Source organism: Drosophila elegans, unplaced genomic scaffold (genome assembly GCF_018152505.1).
Source record: "Drosophila elegans isolate 14027-0461.03 unplaced genomic scaffold, ASM1815250v1 contig_814, whole genome shotgun sequence".
Lineage (NCBI taxonomy): Eukaryota > Metazoa > Arthropoda > Insecta > Diptera > Drosophilidae > Drosophila > Drosophila elegans.
This window is the reverse complement of record NW_024546167.1, coordinates 14832600-14851495: the sequence shown is the minus strand read 5'-3', so window position 1 is coordinate 14851495 and position 18896 is coordinate 14832600. Positions and strand designations below refer to the sequence as shown.

General features: G+C 40.1%; 2 protein-coding genes across 4 annotated transcripts in view; both read left to right on the top strand.

The window, feature by feature from the left end:
* The window catches only part of LOC108149525 (insulin-like growth factor-binding protein complex acid labile subunit), a 51846-nt gene extending 45721 nt beyond the window's left edge, over positions 1–6125 (top strand). For 2 of the 3 annotated variants that reach the window (XM_041710486.1, XM_041710485.1), the window contains 9 exons: positions 283–426; positions 497–601; positions 663–789; positions 894–1090; positions 1349–1504; positions 2554–2700; positions 2864–3026; positions 3264–3395; positions 4640–6125. In XM_041710486.1, coding sequence (XP_041566420.1) covers positions 283–426; positions 497–601; positions 663–789; positions 894–1090; positions 1349–1504; positions 2554–2700; positions 2864–3026; positions 3264–3395; positions 4640–5226 — 1758 coding nt within the window. In that variant the 3' untranslated portion in view covers positions 5227–6125. The remainder of the gene's footprint in view (positions 1–282; positions 427–496; positions 602–662; positions 790–893; positions 1091–1348; positions 1505–2553; positions 2701–2863; positions 3027–3263; positions 3396–4639) is intronic. The other variant, XM_017277156.2, reaches the window with a different exon arrangement.
* A 9213-nt stretch (positions 6126–15338) lies between these two features.
* LOC108149543 (phosrestin-2) lies at positions 15339–17915 on the top strand. The gene is made up of 4 exons (XM_017277180.1): positions 15339–15549; positions 16226–17033; positions 17461–17590; positions 17650–17915. The coding sequence occupies exons 1-4, from the start codon at positions 15441–15443 to the stop codon at positions 17695–17697; spliced, it is 1095 nt and encodes a 364-aa protein (XP_017132669.1). The 5' UTR covers positions 15339–15440; the 3' UTR covers positions 17698–17915.
* The last annotated feature ends 981 nt before the right edge of the window (positions 17916–18896 follow it).

Below are 18896 nucleotides of genomic sequence, written 5' to 3'. Positions count from 1 at the left end.
AGTTTCGTTGTCTTCAATGTGCTTTCGATTTTGTTTTGCGCTGCGCACTGCGCTCTGGTGACTTCCTCTCCCTCTTCTGCCCCACTTTTCCGCATTTCCCGGGCCCCAGGAAAACCCGGTGCTGCGTTTGCAACTTTTTTGGCAGTTTCCGGTCCCTGGCAATATTTGCCTGATTTATGCAATATTAGCCGTAGCTGTAGTGTCTGATCGTAAAACATTATTAATTCAGTGCGTGCCGTAATAAACTTGTTAAATTTCTTCTCCTTTGCCGCCCCCAAAAAGGATCTGCGACGTCTTAATTTGGCCGACAACTCGATTGTGGAGCTCGTGCAGCGCAACTTCTTCATGCTAAGCAGACTCAAGTATCTGGACCTGAGCGGAAATCCGCTTCAGGATTTACAGCCGGATGTGTTTCGCGATGTCCCGGTGAGTTGCCTTCAACTACATAGTTGTCCTTTGTTTTGACAGCGAAACTCACGGGTTTGTTTTGCCGCAGGAACTCAAAGTGCTCAAGTGCCGCAATTGTCAGCTGAAAAAAATCAATCCGCAGATGTACAATTTATTGCCGCTTTTAAGCGAATTGGATTTGGGACGCAACGAGGTTTGTCTCCGCAAGTTTCCCTCCCCTCGAAGAGTTTTTCCAATTATTTTCTCTCGCCCAGTTCAAGTTCCTCGACAAAGATGAATTCCGGGATGTGAAGCGACTCACCAAAGTTCTGCTGGACGGCAATCAATTGTCCGTGGTGGTGGACCAACTCTTTCGCATGCAGAAGAGTCTTAATCATTTGGGTGAGTCAAAGAAATAATAGCCACTCCGCGGCGGTCTTTTAAAAACTCTGAATTGCTTTCAATTTCTTTTCTTTTTACGCGGGTTTTTCCTTGAACATCTTTAGATTTATCGTACAATCGGTTGGCAAAAGTGCCCAACGACTCCTTCCTGCAGCTGACCAACTTGACCTTCTTGGACTTGTCCTACAACAAATTGGTTCGTCTGGAGCCGCAGTCCATTCGGAGTTTGAGCAACCTATTGACCCTCAACATAAGCGGCAATGTGCTGATGGATCTCAGGGAAATGCGCGATACCTTCGAGGTAAGTCTGGTTTTATTTATGGATCTTATAGGTTAAGCCGAAAATTAAATCTAATTTCAAATCTTGAGAAACTGAGAAAACGTAGACAATTTCTTTTGCACACCATGAGAAAGAGAAAAATTTTAACGACAAAGAATAAGTAAAAGGCTGGAATTTTTGTATATAAAACATTTTCTTTTTAACAACCACAATATTTAATACTGCCATTTTGTCAATGGATTTAATATTTCCTTTGCATTTTCCAAACCACTTTTGCAGCTCATTCCTCAGCTCACCCACCTGGCAATTGCGGATATGGGCACAATGCCCATTGGCCTGCTACACCCTTTCAAGCAGCTGAGATATCTCAATATCTCCGGGAATTCCTTGAACAACACGGCCCTGGAGGTCATCGATCCGTGTCGAGAGCTGGAGGTAAGTCACTCACAGAAGTCGCATCGGCTGGGCAATAATTCAGCCTGGCATGCCACACACACTTATTCCGGAGATCTATTGTCCTGCCTGGACTGTTGATTCTTTCTTGCCAATTTGTAGAATATTTCTCTGTAAAACATTGCGACAGTAGGAGGGCACTAAGGTAACCATTACTCGAATTGAGGGTGGTGGCTGAAGGAGTATTTGCAGTTTTCGTTAGCGTTTGCCGTTTCTGTTTCTGTTTGTACATTTCTGACAACAGTCCAATGCCGTGGCTTTAGGGATGGGCATTCAGGGAATGTCTGTATGTGTGTCACCCTGGTTTCTGTACGTGCCCACCGTCAGTCAGCCCTCCTAGAAATCCCCCATATATCCTTGCACTCTTCTTGCGGATTGTTTTCGGTGACGTGCTGGGGATCCTTTGTTGCCACAGTCCTGCCATCGAATTCTCCGTTATTGTTACCACTGACTATGGCAAATTTATTGGGCACCAACAACAGCAGCCAGAGCAGCAAGAACAATCATTTTAAAGCCATTAAGCCTTTCATTTTAATTGAATTTAATTGTTTATACACTTCGCTCAAGTCCTGTTATTGTGGCCGGCCAAAAGTTACCAAATTGTCTTGCCTGATTGCAGAAACTTTCCTATATCTTCTGCACTCTTAAAAACTCTGGGGTTTTCTTAAATTTATTAATTTGCAGTTTGTAGGATTCATACAAAATAGAAGCTTTAAAATATTTAAACTTTAAAGATAATAATTTTTGTGCTGTTTTTTAAATGTAAGCCGAATGTTCTTATAAAAAATTATTTAATGATTTTTGAACAATTATTTTCCTCTTTAGTTATTATTTGATAACCCCTAATTTGTACATTTATTTCAAGTGCAGGCATATGTACTCCTAAGCTAATTGTCATTTAACCAGCAGACTTTTCCAATAAAAATTAAACTTTTGTTTACCATCCCCTCGCTCTGTCTACCCCCCTTGTAATGCACTTTTAATTGAACTTTTCTGGCCATTTTGTTGGCCCCGTTTCGGTTTGCCAACAGTTTTTGGATTTATCTCGGAATCAATTACACGGCATCAGCGAGGATACGGCCCTCAGGATCCAAGGCATTCGCAACGTGCGACTCGACAACAATCCTTTGATATGCGACGAATGTCACATGGGGAAATTAATAAACGTCGTGCGCCAAGTAAGTGGAATTCCAGTTGGAAATAAAATAAGCGCCAGTGGCAGTGAAAATTCAATTTCAATTAGTTTTCAAAGCCTTCGCTGATTGATGACGCCCTACAACACTGCCACCATTAGTTGATTCACATTCGTTTCACCTCCTCTCTCTATTTTTCCTCATGCAGCTGCAGTGGAAATGGGATACGTATCCCATTTGCTTTTTGCCCAAAAGCCTGCGAGGTGCAGAAATAAATAATTTGGACATCAACGGGCTGCACACGTGTCTGACCTTCATCACCGACGAGGAGCAGAACGCCGCCAGCACTTCATATAACTTTCTTGAGCACGGTAAGAAATCGGTAACATTAAATTAAACCGCAAATATTTAAGGGAAATACTTAAAATATATCTAGCAATTTTTAAAAAAATATTATTTTTGTTTACCCAAATTTTCAAAAAGTATATAACGCCTTAAATATATGCAAAGCTTATTTACTGATCCTACAATACAGCCAAAAAAAAGCAGAAAATGTAAATGCAAATGCAATTACCTTAACATTTTAATCTCTGTTAATCAACCGACAGGCGGTCTCAATACTCTGGCCATTCTGGGTGGCATCATCTTTGTGCTAATTACCGTCATTATACTGTCCTTGGTGGCCTGCTTCTCGAAAAATCGAGCTCGTTACTACACCAGGGAGGACCATCTGAATGGCAGTAAGTACAGATTAGCACCTGAATTTAAATTTAATTGCAGTTCGTGAAAGGTGAGTGTCTTAAGTCCGGCACCACTGGCAATTTGCCAAGTGCAGGCGGCGATGGAAAAACAGACCACCGACATCCGGAAATTTATGTGCCGGATACTGGCACGCGCATGATTCACCAAATTAAAAAAAGAGGAAAAAGTCGCCGTACTTAATTAATTACAGGCACGTGCTTCATTATGCCGGACCCTTAGCTTTCCCGCTCCCCATTTAATTGGGGGAATAAATAAATTTCACACTGACCAAGTTTCGCTGGCGTTAATGTTTGTGCTCACCTGAAATTGGGCCTGGGGCATCCCCCATTCGGCATTCGGCATTCAGCAGAACGCACTCTAGGGAAACTCTACACACAGAGTGGAGTAAAAAGGGCAGTGGGCCGGCCAAAGGAAAACAAAAGCAAACTTCTGAATTTACGCAATTGTAGCATTTCTGCACAAACAATAAAACGGCCTTAGAGGCTGTCGCCCGGCCACAACGAAAACTTTTTGGCCAACACAAAAATTCGATTCCCACGATAAACGGAGCGGGCAAATGAAAAAAAAGAAAAATTTCAGCTGACAGCGGGCAAAAACTTCCACCACAGCTTCCCACTCTCCTAAAAGGAGTTCTCAGAGTTGAGAAAAATGTGGAAAACTGTGATGCTGCCGCAGCCTTTCACTGCCCTATTTTGCACTCAAACACTCTAAAAAATATTCACCAAAAGATTTTTTTTAATTATTCCTTTAACTGATCAAAATTATACTTTGGCTTATTTTAAGTCTTTATATATTTAATGATATGTGTTTAAATGTTTAATGTTTAAAATTGTTTTGAAGTAATTACAAATTAATGATTTTGTTCAAGTTTTTTATTGAAGATTTTATAAAATTACCTATTTATTTTATTAATTAAAATTTAATTCAAGATACTCGTAACTGTTAAATAACTTCTCTAGTAAAGGGAGTTACAAGTAAGATAAAAAATAATAGTAGTACAACGACCTAAAATAAAAATAAACATACAAAATAAAAAAGCTTGAAATAAAATAAATATAAGAATTTAACATTATTTGAAGTTGCTTACATTTTTGTTTATGACAACAGCGAATGTATTCTTGTTCTAATATAAAATTTTATTTTTAAGTACAGTGAGATTGTGCCCACAGGGGTTTTACAGCTTGTTCTAATTTGCTTTTTCATTTCTATATTTTTTCTGCTGACCCCCCAGGCGAGAGCAAGTGCCTGGAAAAGAATCTGGAGGCGACCACGATTACAACGCTGGGCAATGGCAGTTCCCCCACCACGACGACCACACTGACTCTGGCCACATCTCCGGTGGGTCCGAATGGGACGAAATCGAACGGACAGGGTGGCCTCAGCCTCAGTCCTGCCAACGGCAGCACGCCAGTCCACGGATTCTCCGAGGACAAGGGCAAGGAAATCAACTTTACCTTTCCCGCGGCCGATCGCGTCTGCACAATTGACGAGCTGATGCCGCCGGCACCTCCGCCGCCTGCCCAGCAGCATCCCAATATGGGCAGCCTGATGTACAGTGTGTCGCACTCGCCGGGCTCGGCTACAACCCTGGCTGCCGTGGCCGCTGCGGCCACTGTCCTGCCCCCCGGAGCACCCTCTCAGCCCGCCGAGGCTGTGGTTGTGGTGCTGCCCCCACCACCGCCACCACCCACATCGCAATCGCAATTGCACCACCACCAGATGGACGGCAGCTTGGCCAGCCTGCGGGAGGTGCAGCAGCAGCTGGTGCATCTGAGCAGCACGCTGGAGCCGCTGGTCAGCGTCAACTGACCCAGGGGACCAGCTGGAGCCAGTGCATCCACGTTGGCCGACAAGTTTGCCCAGCAAACAGTTGGCACGACACCGACGTAAGTCGCAGGAGAGAGTTGGCAACTCTGCAGTTTGCACTGCTACCGAAACCGGACGACGGGGCGTATAATTAATGGCCATGCGGCGGGGTCACATTGAAGTGCAGTAATTAGGATTTGAGTTCGCAATTAAGTTCATTAATCACTCCAGACGCTCATAATCATCATCATCATCATTTGGCTTATACCCAGCGGTATGCGGCCCAAATTATTCCATACTGCCATTTTCACAATTAACAAACTTTACCAGTGTTTCACTAAGATACTTGTAACTTAATTTTAATGTTTTTTATATGCGCATCTGTATATAAAATTGGTCTAAATTAAGGCAAACACCCCCCAAAATTCATTTTGACACATTTCAAATGTGATAAAACCGAGCATATTCTGTACATAGGTATTAGGGCAAGCGAACCATAAAAACTGAATGTGTAATCTGTAAGCGAAAAAAAAACGATGATAAATGGTAAGCAACTTGTATATTTGGCCAATGCGATTCAAAATTGAGCAGCCGCTGTTTGAGAATTTAAACGTAAACATTAAAATAGCACGTAGTTAGTGGCATAGATTTCCCAGACACATACAACACTATATAAACCTAGCTATTAAGGCATGTCAAAGATATATCGTTGAAAGCCCAAATTAAACTCAAATAAGAAGATGTTGGTAGTCAACTGAAGCCCAATCGATTTTCAGTTCCCCTCCCCCCTTGAATCAATAACTTGGCATGTTCACGTAATCTTAAGTCGAAAAATTGTATTTATTTTACACAGCAATAACCGTAATCCATAATAAAGTGTGACTGTTTATGAAACCAAAAAAGATACGTGTTATTCCTGAGACCGAGTGAAATCCGCAGAAAAATGGTAAGGTCTTCCTGCCAGCAATTTATTTAATAAAAATTCACATTTACTGCACTGCACACTTGCATCATTTGCGGTTTTCCGTTCTTGGCCCTGCGCCACCCCATCTATCTTATCCCATTGTGTGGCATCTGAAATTATGTTGGTAACATGTCGCCGAGCATGTGCTGCGTTTTCCGACCCTTCCTTTCCCACCCCTCTATTTTCCAGCCCACCGTTTCCATTTCCCGCCAACCGAGCAGAGTTTCCTAAGCGACCACAAGGACGACACCAGGCTAAAACCAAACTCAACGCAAATGAAAATTGCTTCCGTTTCCGCGGCAAGTTGGATACGGCACTCGGATTGCTATTGTTGCTGATTGCATTGTGAACAAGCTGCCGTTGCATCAGTTCGCTTTGATTTAGCCCGCTGAGGTTAGTTCTTTTAAAAGTAATGGGATTGACAGTAATTAACGAAGTCTGTTTTTGCTGCATTTAAATATTGTTTTGAAATTTTGAGTTGTTATTTTTACGATAAAACTCCTTAATTAATTTACGAAAAATATCATTCCAGAAAAGTGACTAAAAACCTACAGTGTTAATTCTATAACTTTTCTTTCAAGCATCAGATTTCGAAGTGTTATGTCTTAAAAGTCTTGTGGCTTAGTGCTCTAAAAATCTGCGTTGAAAACTTGGTTTGCAATTTCGGGTCGATTTTTTGCAATTTTAATGATGTAACCCCTTTCTTAATTTCCGAAAAATTCGTCTTTGCAGAAATGTGACCAAAAACCTTCAGTTCTAAATCCATAACTTTGCTTATAGGCCTCCGATTTCAAAGTGGTATAGCTTTAAAGTCTTGTAGTTTAAGTTTCTAAAATTCTGCTTTTAAATTTTGTTTTGAAAGTTTGATTTGTTATTTTTACGATGTATCTCCTTAATCAATTTCCGAAATATATCATTCCTGAAAAGTGACTTAAAACCTACAGTGCTAATTCAATAACTTTTCTTTCAAGCATCAGATTTCGAAGTGGCATATCTTTAAAGTCTTGTGGATTTGTGCTCTAAAAAAGTGCGTTTAAAACTTGGTTTGTAATTTCGGGTCGATTTTTTGCAATTTTTATGATGTAACCCCTTTCTTTTTTTCCGAAAAAATCGACTTTGCAGAAAAGTTACCAAAAATCTGCAGCTCTATATCCAGAACTTTTCTGTCTGGCATCAAGTGACTTATCTTTAAAGTCTTGTGGCTTAAGATTCCCAAAATCTGCTTAAAAATTTTTTTTTGAAATTGTGAGTTGTTTTTTTTTTAACGATATAACTCCAAAAATAATTTCCGAAAAAAAACTTTGCAGAAAAGTGACAAAAAACCTGGAGTATTAAGTCTATAACTTTTCTTCTGAGCATCCGAGTTCCAAGTAGTATATCTTCAAACTCTTGTGTTGAAAAATATTCCCTTACCAATATTTGCGTTTACAACTTGATATAGCTTAAAACTTTTTAAATAGACTCATTAAATATTATGTGGTGTATCCTACGGAGCTTATTGGTCGCAGCCAACTCGGTGCATAATGCGGCGCTGTGAAAAATGGCTAACCATCTGTTTGCCGATTCATATATCTTAGAGACAATGTCCAGGACGGGTCCGGCTGCCATTTATTGGTCGGGAAAACATTTGAATTTATGCATGGAGCTTGTAAAGGCCCTCCACCGGCGCCCGAGTGTGCGGCCGGAGCATTGAAAATGCATTTCAAATTGCACAGCAGTCGAGTGGCCTGGCGAATGCAAATTGAGCAGTGCGGTTGCAGCTCTCGAGATTGCACATCAATATTGCTACACTTGACACATCCGGAAGGAGGCGGCAGGCAGGAGGAAGGGGGCGTGGCCTGTCCGGTTCTTATTAACATTTGAAGTGAGCGATCTCCTCTCAGATGGGCATGGACTGTAGGAAAATCCTAAATTGCCACTGAAGATATTCGATCGGAGCGCATGAAATTCGACTACATTTCCATTTTTTCTTAATTCGGTGCATCCAGGGCCCTTGAAGCCGAGCAGCTGGCATTGCTCATACGCAGCTTGCACACAGTCCGGTTATAAAAACTTTTACAACCACCCACTTACAAGCAATTGACGATGGAAAATAGGGCGGACACTCGGCTCCCATCTGCTCGGCAAGCCATCAATTGATTTCCTACTTTAATGCACAGAAGACTCGAGACTTGCTCAGCTTTGTTCTCCTTGTCGGAGATATAAAATTTGCTCCTACTCCTTGCTTTTTATTACTTTTTCGTTTGCCGGGGTGCAACAGTTGCGGTTCGATGTGTAAATTTAATCAGTCTGCTTACTCAACTTTGGTGCAGTGCAGCAGGAGCAGCAGCATCAGGAACCTATGCCTCTGTCTCAGGCTGCTCCTTCGCCAGCCCGTCTTTTCTTTATTAGTTTACTTAGGTTGAGTGCGGAAAAGTGTCGAAATTAAATTAAATTGGAGCCAGGTTAACTAGCACTTTGATAACAGCTTGCTTTTATTTAGCTGATGCAATGCTCAGCCCATCTGAATAACTCTTGGCAATTTTATAACTTTTAACAGAATTAAGTTCAATTTATTCAGGCCCAAATGTTTGCGTTGGCAGTAAAAAAAATTAAAATTAATTAAATAAATTAAGCAAAAGTCCTTTTTGTTCCATTATTGTTTAATGAAAAGAAGCCATCAATTATGCCTTTTTTTTTAAACAGTTTGCCCACTTAAACCTAGAAATCAAAGGTTATCATAGCTTTATAAATGGCTTCTCAATTTGCTTATTTATGCTGTTTGCAAATCATGTAACAGATTAAATAAAGAATTTCTCAATAACTAAATGAAAATTCTTATTCCAATTAAATCAGTTTAAATATTTTATTGAATGCTTTTGGTTTCCCTTAAACCATCCAGGCCAGCCCATCAATCATTATTTTGTCCAAGTATTAAGCCCTTCGTCTTGCTGTCATGACAAATCGTTTAAACACAATGACAGGCCATGTCTTCAGTTGGAGCAATGTCAAGGCACGCATTTGTCAGAACTAATTGCTTTTCATTTTCATTTGCAAAAGTTGCAAAGCAAAAACCATTAGGCTTTAACCTCTGACAGATAGGAACAAAAACGAGAAGAAAAGCTGTCCACTGCTCATATCAACGCATTCGAGTACCAACCATATAGAGAGCTCAAATGAACAATTTGAATTGTCCACGGGGGTTTGACATAAAAAAAAGGAAAAACGGAGCCGGGGGGTGCCGAGATTTCCACAACGCTTCGACGCGTGTGACAAGCCTGCTGAGAAATGCCAGGACACGAATTTTATTATAGCAGGGCTGCTGCTGCTATGCAGAGAGAAAATAATATGTGTAAAATTATGAAAACGAACTATTTCTAAATAAAAAAATACTTTAATGTTTTTAGAATATCTTTAAGAAGTCTGAAAAAATGGTTTATCAGTGAGAAACAGATAAGCAAACCCAAACATTTGTTAAAAAGGCTATAAGATTTTTACTTAAAAAAACTCAGATGGCAAGTGTTTAAATAAAATTTAAAATTTGTGTACATTTTTTCTTCCTCTGCATTAGCACTCCAGGACATGGAAAAACTAAATTCAAAATCGAAAAGACTTTTTTTTGCGGTTCGTCCCAGATGCAAAGCTATGCGCACCAAAACGAATGGAAAAAGAATTGGCCCGAAAGCGTTAGGGGGTTAAGGCATTGAAAGTTCAGGGAAGGAAGAAGCTACAACTATGGCACAACCAATTAAAGCGTCTCAAGTGGGCAAAGTTTAAGCCGACTTCAATGAAAGTTACGATTGTCGCTCGATTTCGATCAATGTAGAAGAAAAACTTTGTAAGTCACACGAATCGCATATTCCTTAAAAGCCAGATTCGGCGAAATTTATTTCTGGAAAAACCCAAAATCGATGAGTAGACGAGACGTCAACATTTGGATATCTCAACGAGCAACAGTTTCACAGTTTGTTTGCCAAATGGCTGACGATATATTTTCACTGGCCAAGCGGCCACAAGCGGTCCCTTGGGTGTTATTAGAAAGTTTCTGAAATTCATAAATTTTTGCGGTGCAGATAAAATAATTTAAATACCACACAAATAGCCGGGACCACTCCTTAAGCTGTTGGCTAATTTGAGGTAAAGTTGAGTGTTTGTGGCAACTTTCCCCATTGTCCATAATCGTTGCGGCATAAATCCATACGGTACCTGGTAAGTGAAAGGCATAAATATCCGATATGAGGTAAATATATCAAACAATGCCCTGGCATCCCTCTGCCATTTTTTGCGCTCCACAGAGAATTACCCGCTGTGCTGGCTTCTTAGATTTATGATGAGACAAAGTTGCGCGCGTGTGTGACTCCATTAAATCCCTTAATAGGATAATGTGGCTTTCGGAAGTAGGCAAAGAAAAAGTATATATTGTCAAATTTATTTGACACCCGCTGTCAGACTGAAATGCAAATTTAAACCGGCTAAGAGTACTTTAAAGCGAAAAGCCAGAACCGAAAACGGACTCTTTTCGCTGAGTTCTTTTTTTTCGTATCATGTGAAAAATGAAGTTGATTTCTGCACACGCAGAATCACAATAGTGTTGTCGGATATATATGGTAAAACAAGCCAAATCAAACAGTTAAATTTAAATATTTAATATATAGTTTTAATACTTTTAATTTGCTTGTGAATTTTGTCATATAATTAAATTTAAATTTAAATTTGTAAAGCATCAAAAAAAATTACTTTTCTCATTTCAAATTAATGAAACGATGTTTTAACTAAAAATAATAAATTAAAATTTCTGTTTATTTCAGAATACATCTGTTTTAAAATATTCAAAATGCGTGCCAAACATATTTTAAAACCTTTAAAAATTGAAATTTAATTAGTTATCATATTTAATCATTTTAAAAATGTCAAATCAAATAGTTTTGCATTTGACTTAAAAATGGCCAATTTGACAACCCACTCACACTCGCAATCGGAGTACAACGGCGCTGTGGCAACCCTAAACACGTGCTGCCTGCAAATATTGAGGACTACATGTAGTCGGGGCTCCAGCTCCATGGCCATGGTACAACAATACGGATGAGCGAACTTAAGCACGCAGCTTTGTGTATTGAACATGTCATCGGCAAAATTTGTGTCAAAAACCCGACCGCAAATACCGGTCCTGGATGGGCAGGGGTTGTGCAGGGGGGAGGGGCCTGTACAGGTGCCTCCGTTGCAACCATTGTTGTGTGCGGCGTTTTCACATTATTTTCAGTTATGTTGCTGCCCTTCTATCCCAGCTCTTTACCTCCCTTTGCAACACACGGCCTGCCACTTTGGCCCCTCTTCATCCGGACGCCCCTGATCCCTTATTCGACTTGGGTTCGGACTTGGCCTGCTGCTATACATCAATTTAACAAGCAAGCATGCACCTGGGAAATTAGCCGGCAATAGTGGTATTTTTCGGACAACGCCAGCTCCGGAGCTTATGACACGTACGTACGGAACGAATTGGCCCGCTGAAAGGAAACTCTCGCATTTTCCGGGTATTTTCCTTGCATCCCATGCACTCGAACGTTTGACTGAGGTGCTTTTTTGTGAAATATTCTCATATGCATAGTCTGCAATCTATTGAGTCGATACGAAACCTTGGGGTGTTATCAGTTTTGGTGTTCGCAAATTGGGGTGTCTCTTTATGTCAAATAGCATATTACGGAAAAGTGGTGAAAGAAACAGTAAATGGTTAGTATGGTTAGAAGCTACATGATTACTTTTTAGTTGATACTGTTTTAAGTTACATCTAAAAGCATATTTCTTATGATTATTACTCACTAGTTTCAGGTTAATAATTGCTTTAAGTGAAGCTAGTATTTTTGTCACAATTTTTATATAAGTTCGTACCTAATATTTTACCAGTAAATGCAAAAAAAACCTTAGTTAACATTTAATATATCTACACTTTTTTCTTAAAATATTGTTGCTGAAGTACGTTATTAATAAACTTTTATTTTAGTTATTTTAATATGATTAAAATCGGTTAAAAAGATTTTCCGTATTTATCGAAAACATTTATTACATCCAATTTAGTTTACGTTTAGTTTCCGTCTTGCAGAATCATCTTGTGCTTGCGGCTTTGCAAAGACATCAAATAGTTGGTAATGGTGGGTGTAATATTGCACATATTTTGGTTCCGTCATTTAAATCAAACATTTGCTTCCGTTGGAGAAACTATTAGTCTTTAACCCATCGCCGATGCAGTTGTCAAGGCAATCTTAGTTGCCGTCATGAAGCCCCAAGGCAGGTGCGTACCTGCAGTCGACTGGCGTCAACAACAGTTACCTGTCCGCAGCCCTTGGCAACAACAACTTTGCCACACGCACAGACGTCAGAGCGCGGATTTTGTGTAGCAACTGAACTCAACTCCATATGTATATATGGTTATGCCCGTGCCAGTGCCCGTATACACAATGCTTTGTTCACCCACGATTAGTTGACGTTGGCGCACACACTCTTTCCGCGCCATTTGCTGTCACTTCGCCAGTTTGCACATCGTCAAACGGCGACGACATTGCTGCCAAGTCCGCTCATGCAGCACCCAAGCAGTGTTTTTATCCAATTTTTCCTCCTTTTTCCTTCTTGGAGGGTGCGACATGTCCTTCCTCCCACTAATGGTAACTGGAAATGGCTGGGCGCCAATGCTGTTTGCCTTTACTTTTCATAAGACAACAATTTCGGGCCCGCTGCAATTTTCCGTGCTATTGGCCCTGATCAGGTTGATGAGTTGCCTTGCTCAGCGCCCGACTTCTGGCCTAAAACTTTGTGGCCGCCCAAGCGCACGTTTCAATGGCAGATGTCGGCCATGTATCAAGGTGATTCGGGCCATGCTGCCACCTGAAAGTTCCCGACCCTGTTTCCCGTACTTAAAATGCGACACTGCAAGAAACAGATTTTTTTTGGATTATATACAAAAAGAACTACATTTTATTTCACACTTCAAAAACGTATTTTTATAAGTTTATAGTATTCATTTTATATTTTCTTTTCTGATTTGCGTAAAATTATAATATGCTATATTTATACTGAGATTTAAAATATGTTATGTATTGCATTATAGTGTTCGGCATAGTTTTTTTTTCCAGTCAGTTGTTTAAAACTTTTAAACGTTTAGACAAATAACAGGCTTCTGTAAACACAAATTTACTTATATTGAAACTTTTTCTTACTGTTCCGTCTAATTCTGGTTAGAATGTTGGCTCCAGTTGTCCGTCGATTGGCCCAAACGACAATTGCACTGACTTCTACTTCTATGCCTGTTCTGTTGTTCTGGTGTTCTGGGCTCTTGGCCAAACCCCACAACTCCACCGTTCGGACCGTGGCAATCGCGCTGATTGTGCAATGCAATTTGGCCGACGACTTTGACTCGCCTTGGTCGGGCAATTGAATTGCCCAAATTAGCTCTCGAGTGGGCCGCAGGAGAAGAATAGTTGCAAGCTGCTTCCGAAGCAGTTTAAATCGCAATCGCTTTAAGAGGGAGTTCAGAATTATGGTAGTCCGAAGAGGTGCTCGCGGAACTGGGTTAATACCATCCGCATCTGGCATATTTACACACGAATAATAGAGTCTGCGGTCGCCGGCAATCGTGTTACTTGATTATACCCAGAGAGATATTCAACTACATATTTACAGGCCCTCTTTAGTCCAAGTGTTGTTGATAAAAACTAGCTTAAGCCTTCAGTAATTCTGGATGATTACGTTTGAAACTACATTTACTAAATTTTTCTTTACAGATTGAAAAACTAATATATTGCCTATTTTTGTGCCAGTTGAATGGTAAATTAAATTAAAAATAAAGAACTTTGCAGGAAAATATCTGTTGAGATTCCTGACTTGTTTCGTTGCCTCGATATTTAATTGTTTTTAATTGTTCTTCACACTTTCTTAACAGAATCTTAAACATGACACATTTTACAGCATATTGCCATCTTCCCAGGACGAACCCGTGTCCACGCCTCTCGGAAAGTTCACTTGTAACGTATTTAAATGAGAGACAAGCCCATCACCAGCGCCATTTCCCTGCTGGCCCACACGTCGTGAGTGCAAAAGTTTTGCTATTATTAAGGGCCTCATTGTCGGTTTTGTTGGACCCTTGGCGACTGTCCGCCGCCACTTTCCCCCACTTTTCCACACACGAATATAGAATGCGAGCGTAGTTGGCAAAATCCCCACTTTCCCGGCCCCAAGCCACACAATAAAGAACAATATATTTCACACAACTTTGTTCATATTTTTAATGTCAGGAGTATAATAATTACGTTCATTGACTTTGTTAAGTAGCCTACTTTATGCTAATGCGATTTCATTGTATAAAATGGCAATGGCTGAATGGTTAGGGTGGCAGGAGCTTTGCATAGAATATTTTAACATAATTGAATGTGCCGGCTCTTTAAGTGACAGTTGCTGGTGAAGTTTAAGTGCATATGCCTCATTATTTACTCAAAATGACCTTATTCGTTGGTGCGAAATTACACTTTTTGGCTTTTTGGAAACTAAATTGGTTAGTTTTTGTAATATTCGCCACGTTTTAATGCACTTTATACAATATTTATAAGTGATAATTAATGAGGCTTAATTAAAAAATATGATATTTACTGTTGCAATTATTTTAAATTTTTTCTTTTAATTCCTCAATAACCAAACTTTTTGATATGCCATTTGCAAAGCAGTCGGCTCAAACACAAACTCGTAACTGACATAAAAGCGACCCGCTTATCAGTACTTACCAGAGGATTGTAAAAGCCTCAATTAAATTAAAAAGAATTACGTAAACAGGTAAAGAAAATGGCAATGCACGTAATCTTTGTGTATAAATGCGTCATGCAGTGGGGAAAACAACAAACCGAAATATGTAGACTGTATCGATTTCGTTGGCTATTTCTGTATTTTTGTGCCCTGCATTGCTAATACGCCGTGTTGTACGGGCGTTATTTAATGCTCAAGCCATCGATTTGGCCCGGCGGCTGCAATGTCAATATCAAAGACACCACGCAACAAGGTTGCAGAAGCCGTAGTAATTTGCTACGGGAGGACTGCTGAATTTCTGCTGCACGGCTAATTGAATTTGCAGGGGCGGCAGGTGCCACAATGCCAGGTATAAATGTCGGATTGCCAATGAGCGCTAATTAATAGCCAAGCGGACCACGCAACGCGCCGTATCCCGACACACTCGAGCGCGAATCGTTTAACTCATTTGCATTACTTTCGCAGATCATTTCGAACAAACAGCCTCAAAATGGTGGTCAACTTCAAGGTGTTTAAGAAGTGTTCCCCGAACAACATGATCACGCTCTACATGAACAGGCGTGACTTTGTGGATTCCGTCACGCAAGTGGAGCCAATTGGTGGGTATCACAAAAAAGGGAAAATTATATAACTTAAATTACGACTTAAAAATCTCAAAGAACAAAACTTAAAAAATAAACACTACGTCAACGGAATATTTTTGTTTTGTTTAAAACTAGGGACAACTGAAAAAATCATTCAGTACGACTCTGATTATAAGTTTGCGCGTTTAGCAAATAAAGTGAACAAAGTGTATGCAAATCAGCCAAAATGGAAAACAAGTACGCAAAAAAAAACAACTACGCAAAGTGTATTAAATTTCCAACGAAAGCAAAATGTTGTAAATACAGATATTTTTCAATCACTTTACAAATAATTTATATTTTATTTAAAGCTTTCAACTTTTTTTGGTGTTTTAAAATTTTTTCACATAAATAGTTTCCCCTTAAAAAAACTCTCTGTAAATATCATAGTATTGAAACTGATGCCACTTTTAAAGTCAGACAGAAACCATAGAATACTTCAATCCTTGAAGAGAAAATTTTAACTTAACTTGCAATCGACAGCAGGCAGATATGAACTCCCCTAAGGCATAATTAAATTCAGATGTAATTTATGCAATCCAAGACGGCTGCATTAACAGCAAAGCAAGCATATTAGCTACGTGACCGGACCAAACTCACGTGGCTGGGCCATTGTTTCCCTAATCTCCGATTAATTAGCCTCCCTTTGCAGATGGCATCGTGGTGCTGGACGATGACTACGTGCGCCAGAACCGCAAGATCTTCGTGCAGTTGGTCTGCAATTTCCGCTATGGCCGCGAGGACGACGAAATGATCGGGCTGAGGTTCCAGAAGGAGCTGACCCTGGTCTCTCAGCAGGTGTGTCCGCCCCAGAAGCAGGACATCCAACTGACCAAGATGCAGGAGCGCCTGCTCAAGAAGCTGGGCTCCAATGCCTATCCCTTCGTGATGCAGATGCCGCCCAGCTCGCCGGCCTCGGTGGTCCTCCAGCAGAAGGCCAGTGACGAGAGCCAGCCCTGCGGAGTGCAGTACTTCGTTAAGATCTTCACCGGGGACAGCGACTGCGACCGCTCGCACCGCCGCAGCACCATCAATCTGGGCATCCGCAAGGTGCAGTACGCACCCACCAAGGAGGGCATCCAGCCCTGCACCGTCGTCCGCAAGGACTTCCTCCTGTCGCCCGGCGAACTCGAACTGGAGGTCACCCTGGACAAGCAGCTGTACCACCACGGCGAGAAGATCTCGGTGAACATCTGCGTGCGCAACAACTCCAACAAGGTGGTTAAGAAGGTCAAGGCCATGGTCCAGCAGGGCGTCGATGTGGTGCTCTTCCAGAACGGCCAGTTCCGCAACACGATCGCCTTCATGGAGACGAGCGAGGGGTGCCCCCTGAACCCGGGCTCCAGTCTGCAGAAGGTCATGTACCTGGTGCCCACTCTGGTGGCCAATTGCGACCGCGCGGGCATCGCCGTCGAGGGGGACATCAAGCGCAAGGAAACGGCTCTGGCCTCAACCACACTGTGAGTATAATAACCTTCTTAGTACTTGAAAAAGGTCCACTTTTATTCAATATAAACAAGTTCACTAATTACATTGCGAATTTTAGTTATTTAAAATATAAAAACAGTAATATTTAAAAAAAAAAACATTACCATTTTACTTAAATTAAGTGCATGACACAATACTTAGCAATATACATTTTAATACCTTAAAATATTGGTTAGATTATGCATCTAATTTGTAAAAATTATTAACATCAATATTTTAAAATGTTTGTTAAACGCTTAAATAATTTATAAAAATTTAAAAAACGGTTCTGCTATTTCCTTTTATAATTTTCATACATTTCTTTTCTAACATAGAATTTGGTAAGACATACTTATCATTTATTAATTTTAACCAAAAAATAAATACAAATCTTACATAAAATTTAATATTATATTTTAGCATTGCTAGTCAGGATGCCAGGGATGCTTTTGGCATCATCGTCTCCTATGCTGTGAAGGTCAAGCTCTTCTTGGGCGCTTTGGGCGGCGAGCTCTGCGCTGAGCTGCCTTTCATCCTGATGCATCCGAAGGTAACATAAAGCCTTGAAACTCATTGTTTTTAATAACTAAAATCAAATCTCTGCTGCAGCCAAGCCGCAAGGCCCAACTTGAAGCCGAGGGCTCTATCGAGGCCTAAACTGAAATGGCTACCTCATCTGAAGACAAAAAATGGCGTATTTCTACATGTCTAACCGATGTTTGTGGATCGTAAAAAATGCTGATGTTGCTGAAATGTTCTGAACTGCAGTCGTCGTACTCTTCCTATATAGCAAATCCAATAAATATTCATATATGTGTGTATGTGTATTATATTTATAACTTAACAAACAATTAAATATGAAAAGAGTTTATGTACATGCGGTGATTTAATGGTAAGGATATGGTATTAGTATAAGTCTACAATTTTACTACAATTTCATCAAGGAATGAGCTAAATTATATGTATTCCCTTAAATAGAATGCACACATTCCGAACATTTAATTATGTACTTTGCAATGGCATTTCATCCGAACTTACTATCTTGCAACGTCTGCTGATTATGTATTTATTGAAGTGCAATGGGGAACTCAACAGAAGCCTACACATTCTATTGAAATACTGATAGTTCGTCTTGCATTTGCGGCTAAGTAATTCCAATTATTGCTAGTCTAAAAAGCCGAGAAGCAACCTAATTAATTATTGTCTAAAGTTGCAAGAGGAAGTTTACAGAACTGCATCTTAGTTAAGGAATATTTTGATATAACATAACCAAATTTAATAATCATTTTAAAAGTGTTTTGAAGCTAGGCTCTCGAATTTGTAATTTTACTTCCTTTCGGGCGTGTTTCACAACAGCAACAATTCATTTTGGATATGTTTATATTTAAATGATTTGTGGCACTTTCAATTGGCCACAAAGATTTACGGTAACACATCTGGCTGTTATTAATTTGCCGGCAGTCACGGCACATTTTGTGGTGAAAATAGAGTTTGAAGAGTAGCTAACCACGATGGGGCGACAAACCAACATTTTCGGCAAACCAGGTGGATGCATAATAGTATTAATCGAATTTCAAAACGTTAGATTAGATTATCATCTTATATAGAGTCTGACAATAAAATTGCATTCCAAACACACACATAAGCTTCGTAACCGATAAGAGAGAGACTCAAGACAGAAATAGTTGACCGCATTTACAGATTAATCAAGTAGTTTTGAGTGCTTCTAAGAGATGAATCAGAAAGCACTCTACAAAACCATAGAGAGATGACTTTGATAGTGAATTTAAAATACGTGAATTTGTAGTTAATAAACTAGCCTTAAAAGATTTAAAACATTTAAAAGTAAATAAGAA

What these genes read in the sequence shown, in the direction of transcription:
- LOC108149543 (XM_017277180.1), top strand. Translation starts at nt 15,441, where the DNA reads ATGGTGGTCAACTTCAAGGTGTTTAAGAAGTGTTCCCCGAACAACATG. An exon ending in CACGCAAGTGGAGCCAATTG is followed by an intron (nt 15,550 to 16,225) that starts GTGGGTATCACA and finishes CTCCCTTTGCAG; the next exon opens with ATGGCATCGTGGTGCTGGAC. An exon ending in GCTCTGGCCTCAACCACACT is followed by an intron (nt 17,034 to 17,460) that starts GTGAGTATAATA and finishes ATTATATTTTAG; the next exon opens with CATTGCTAGTCAGGATGCCA.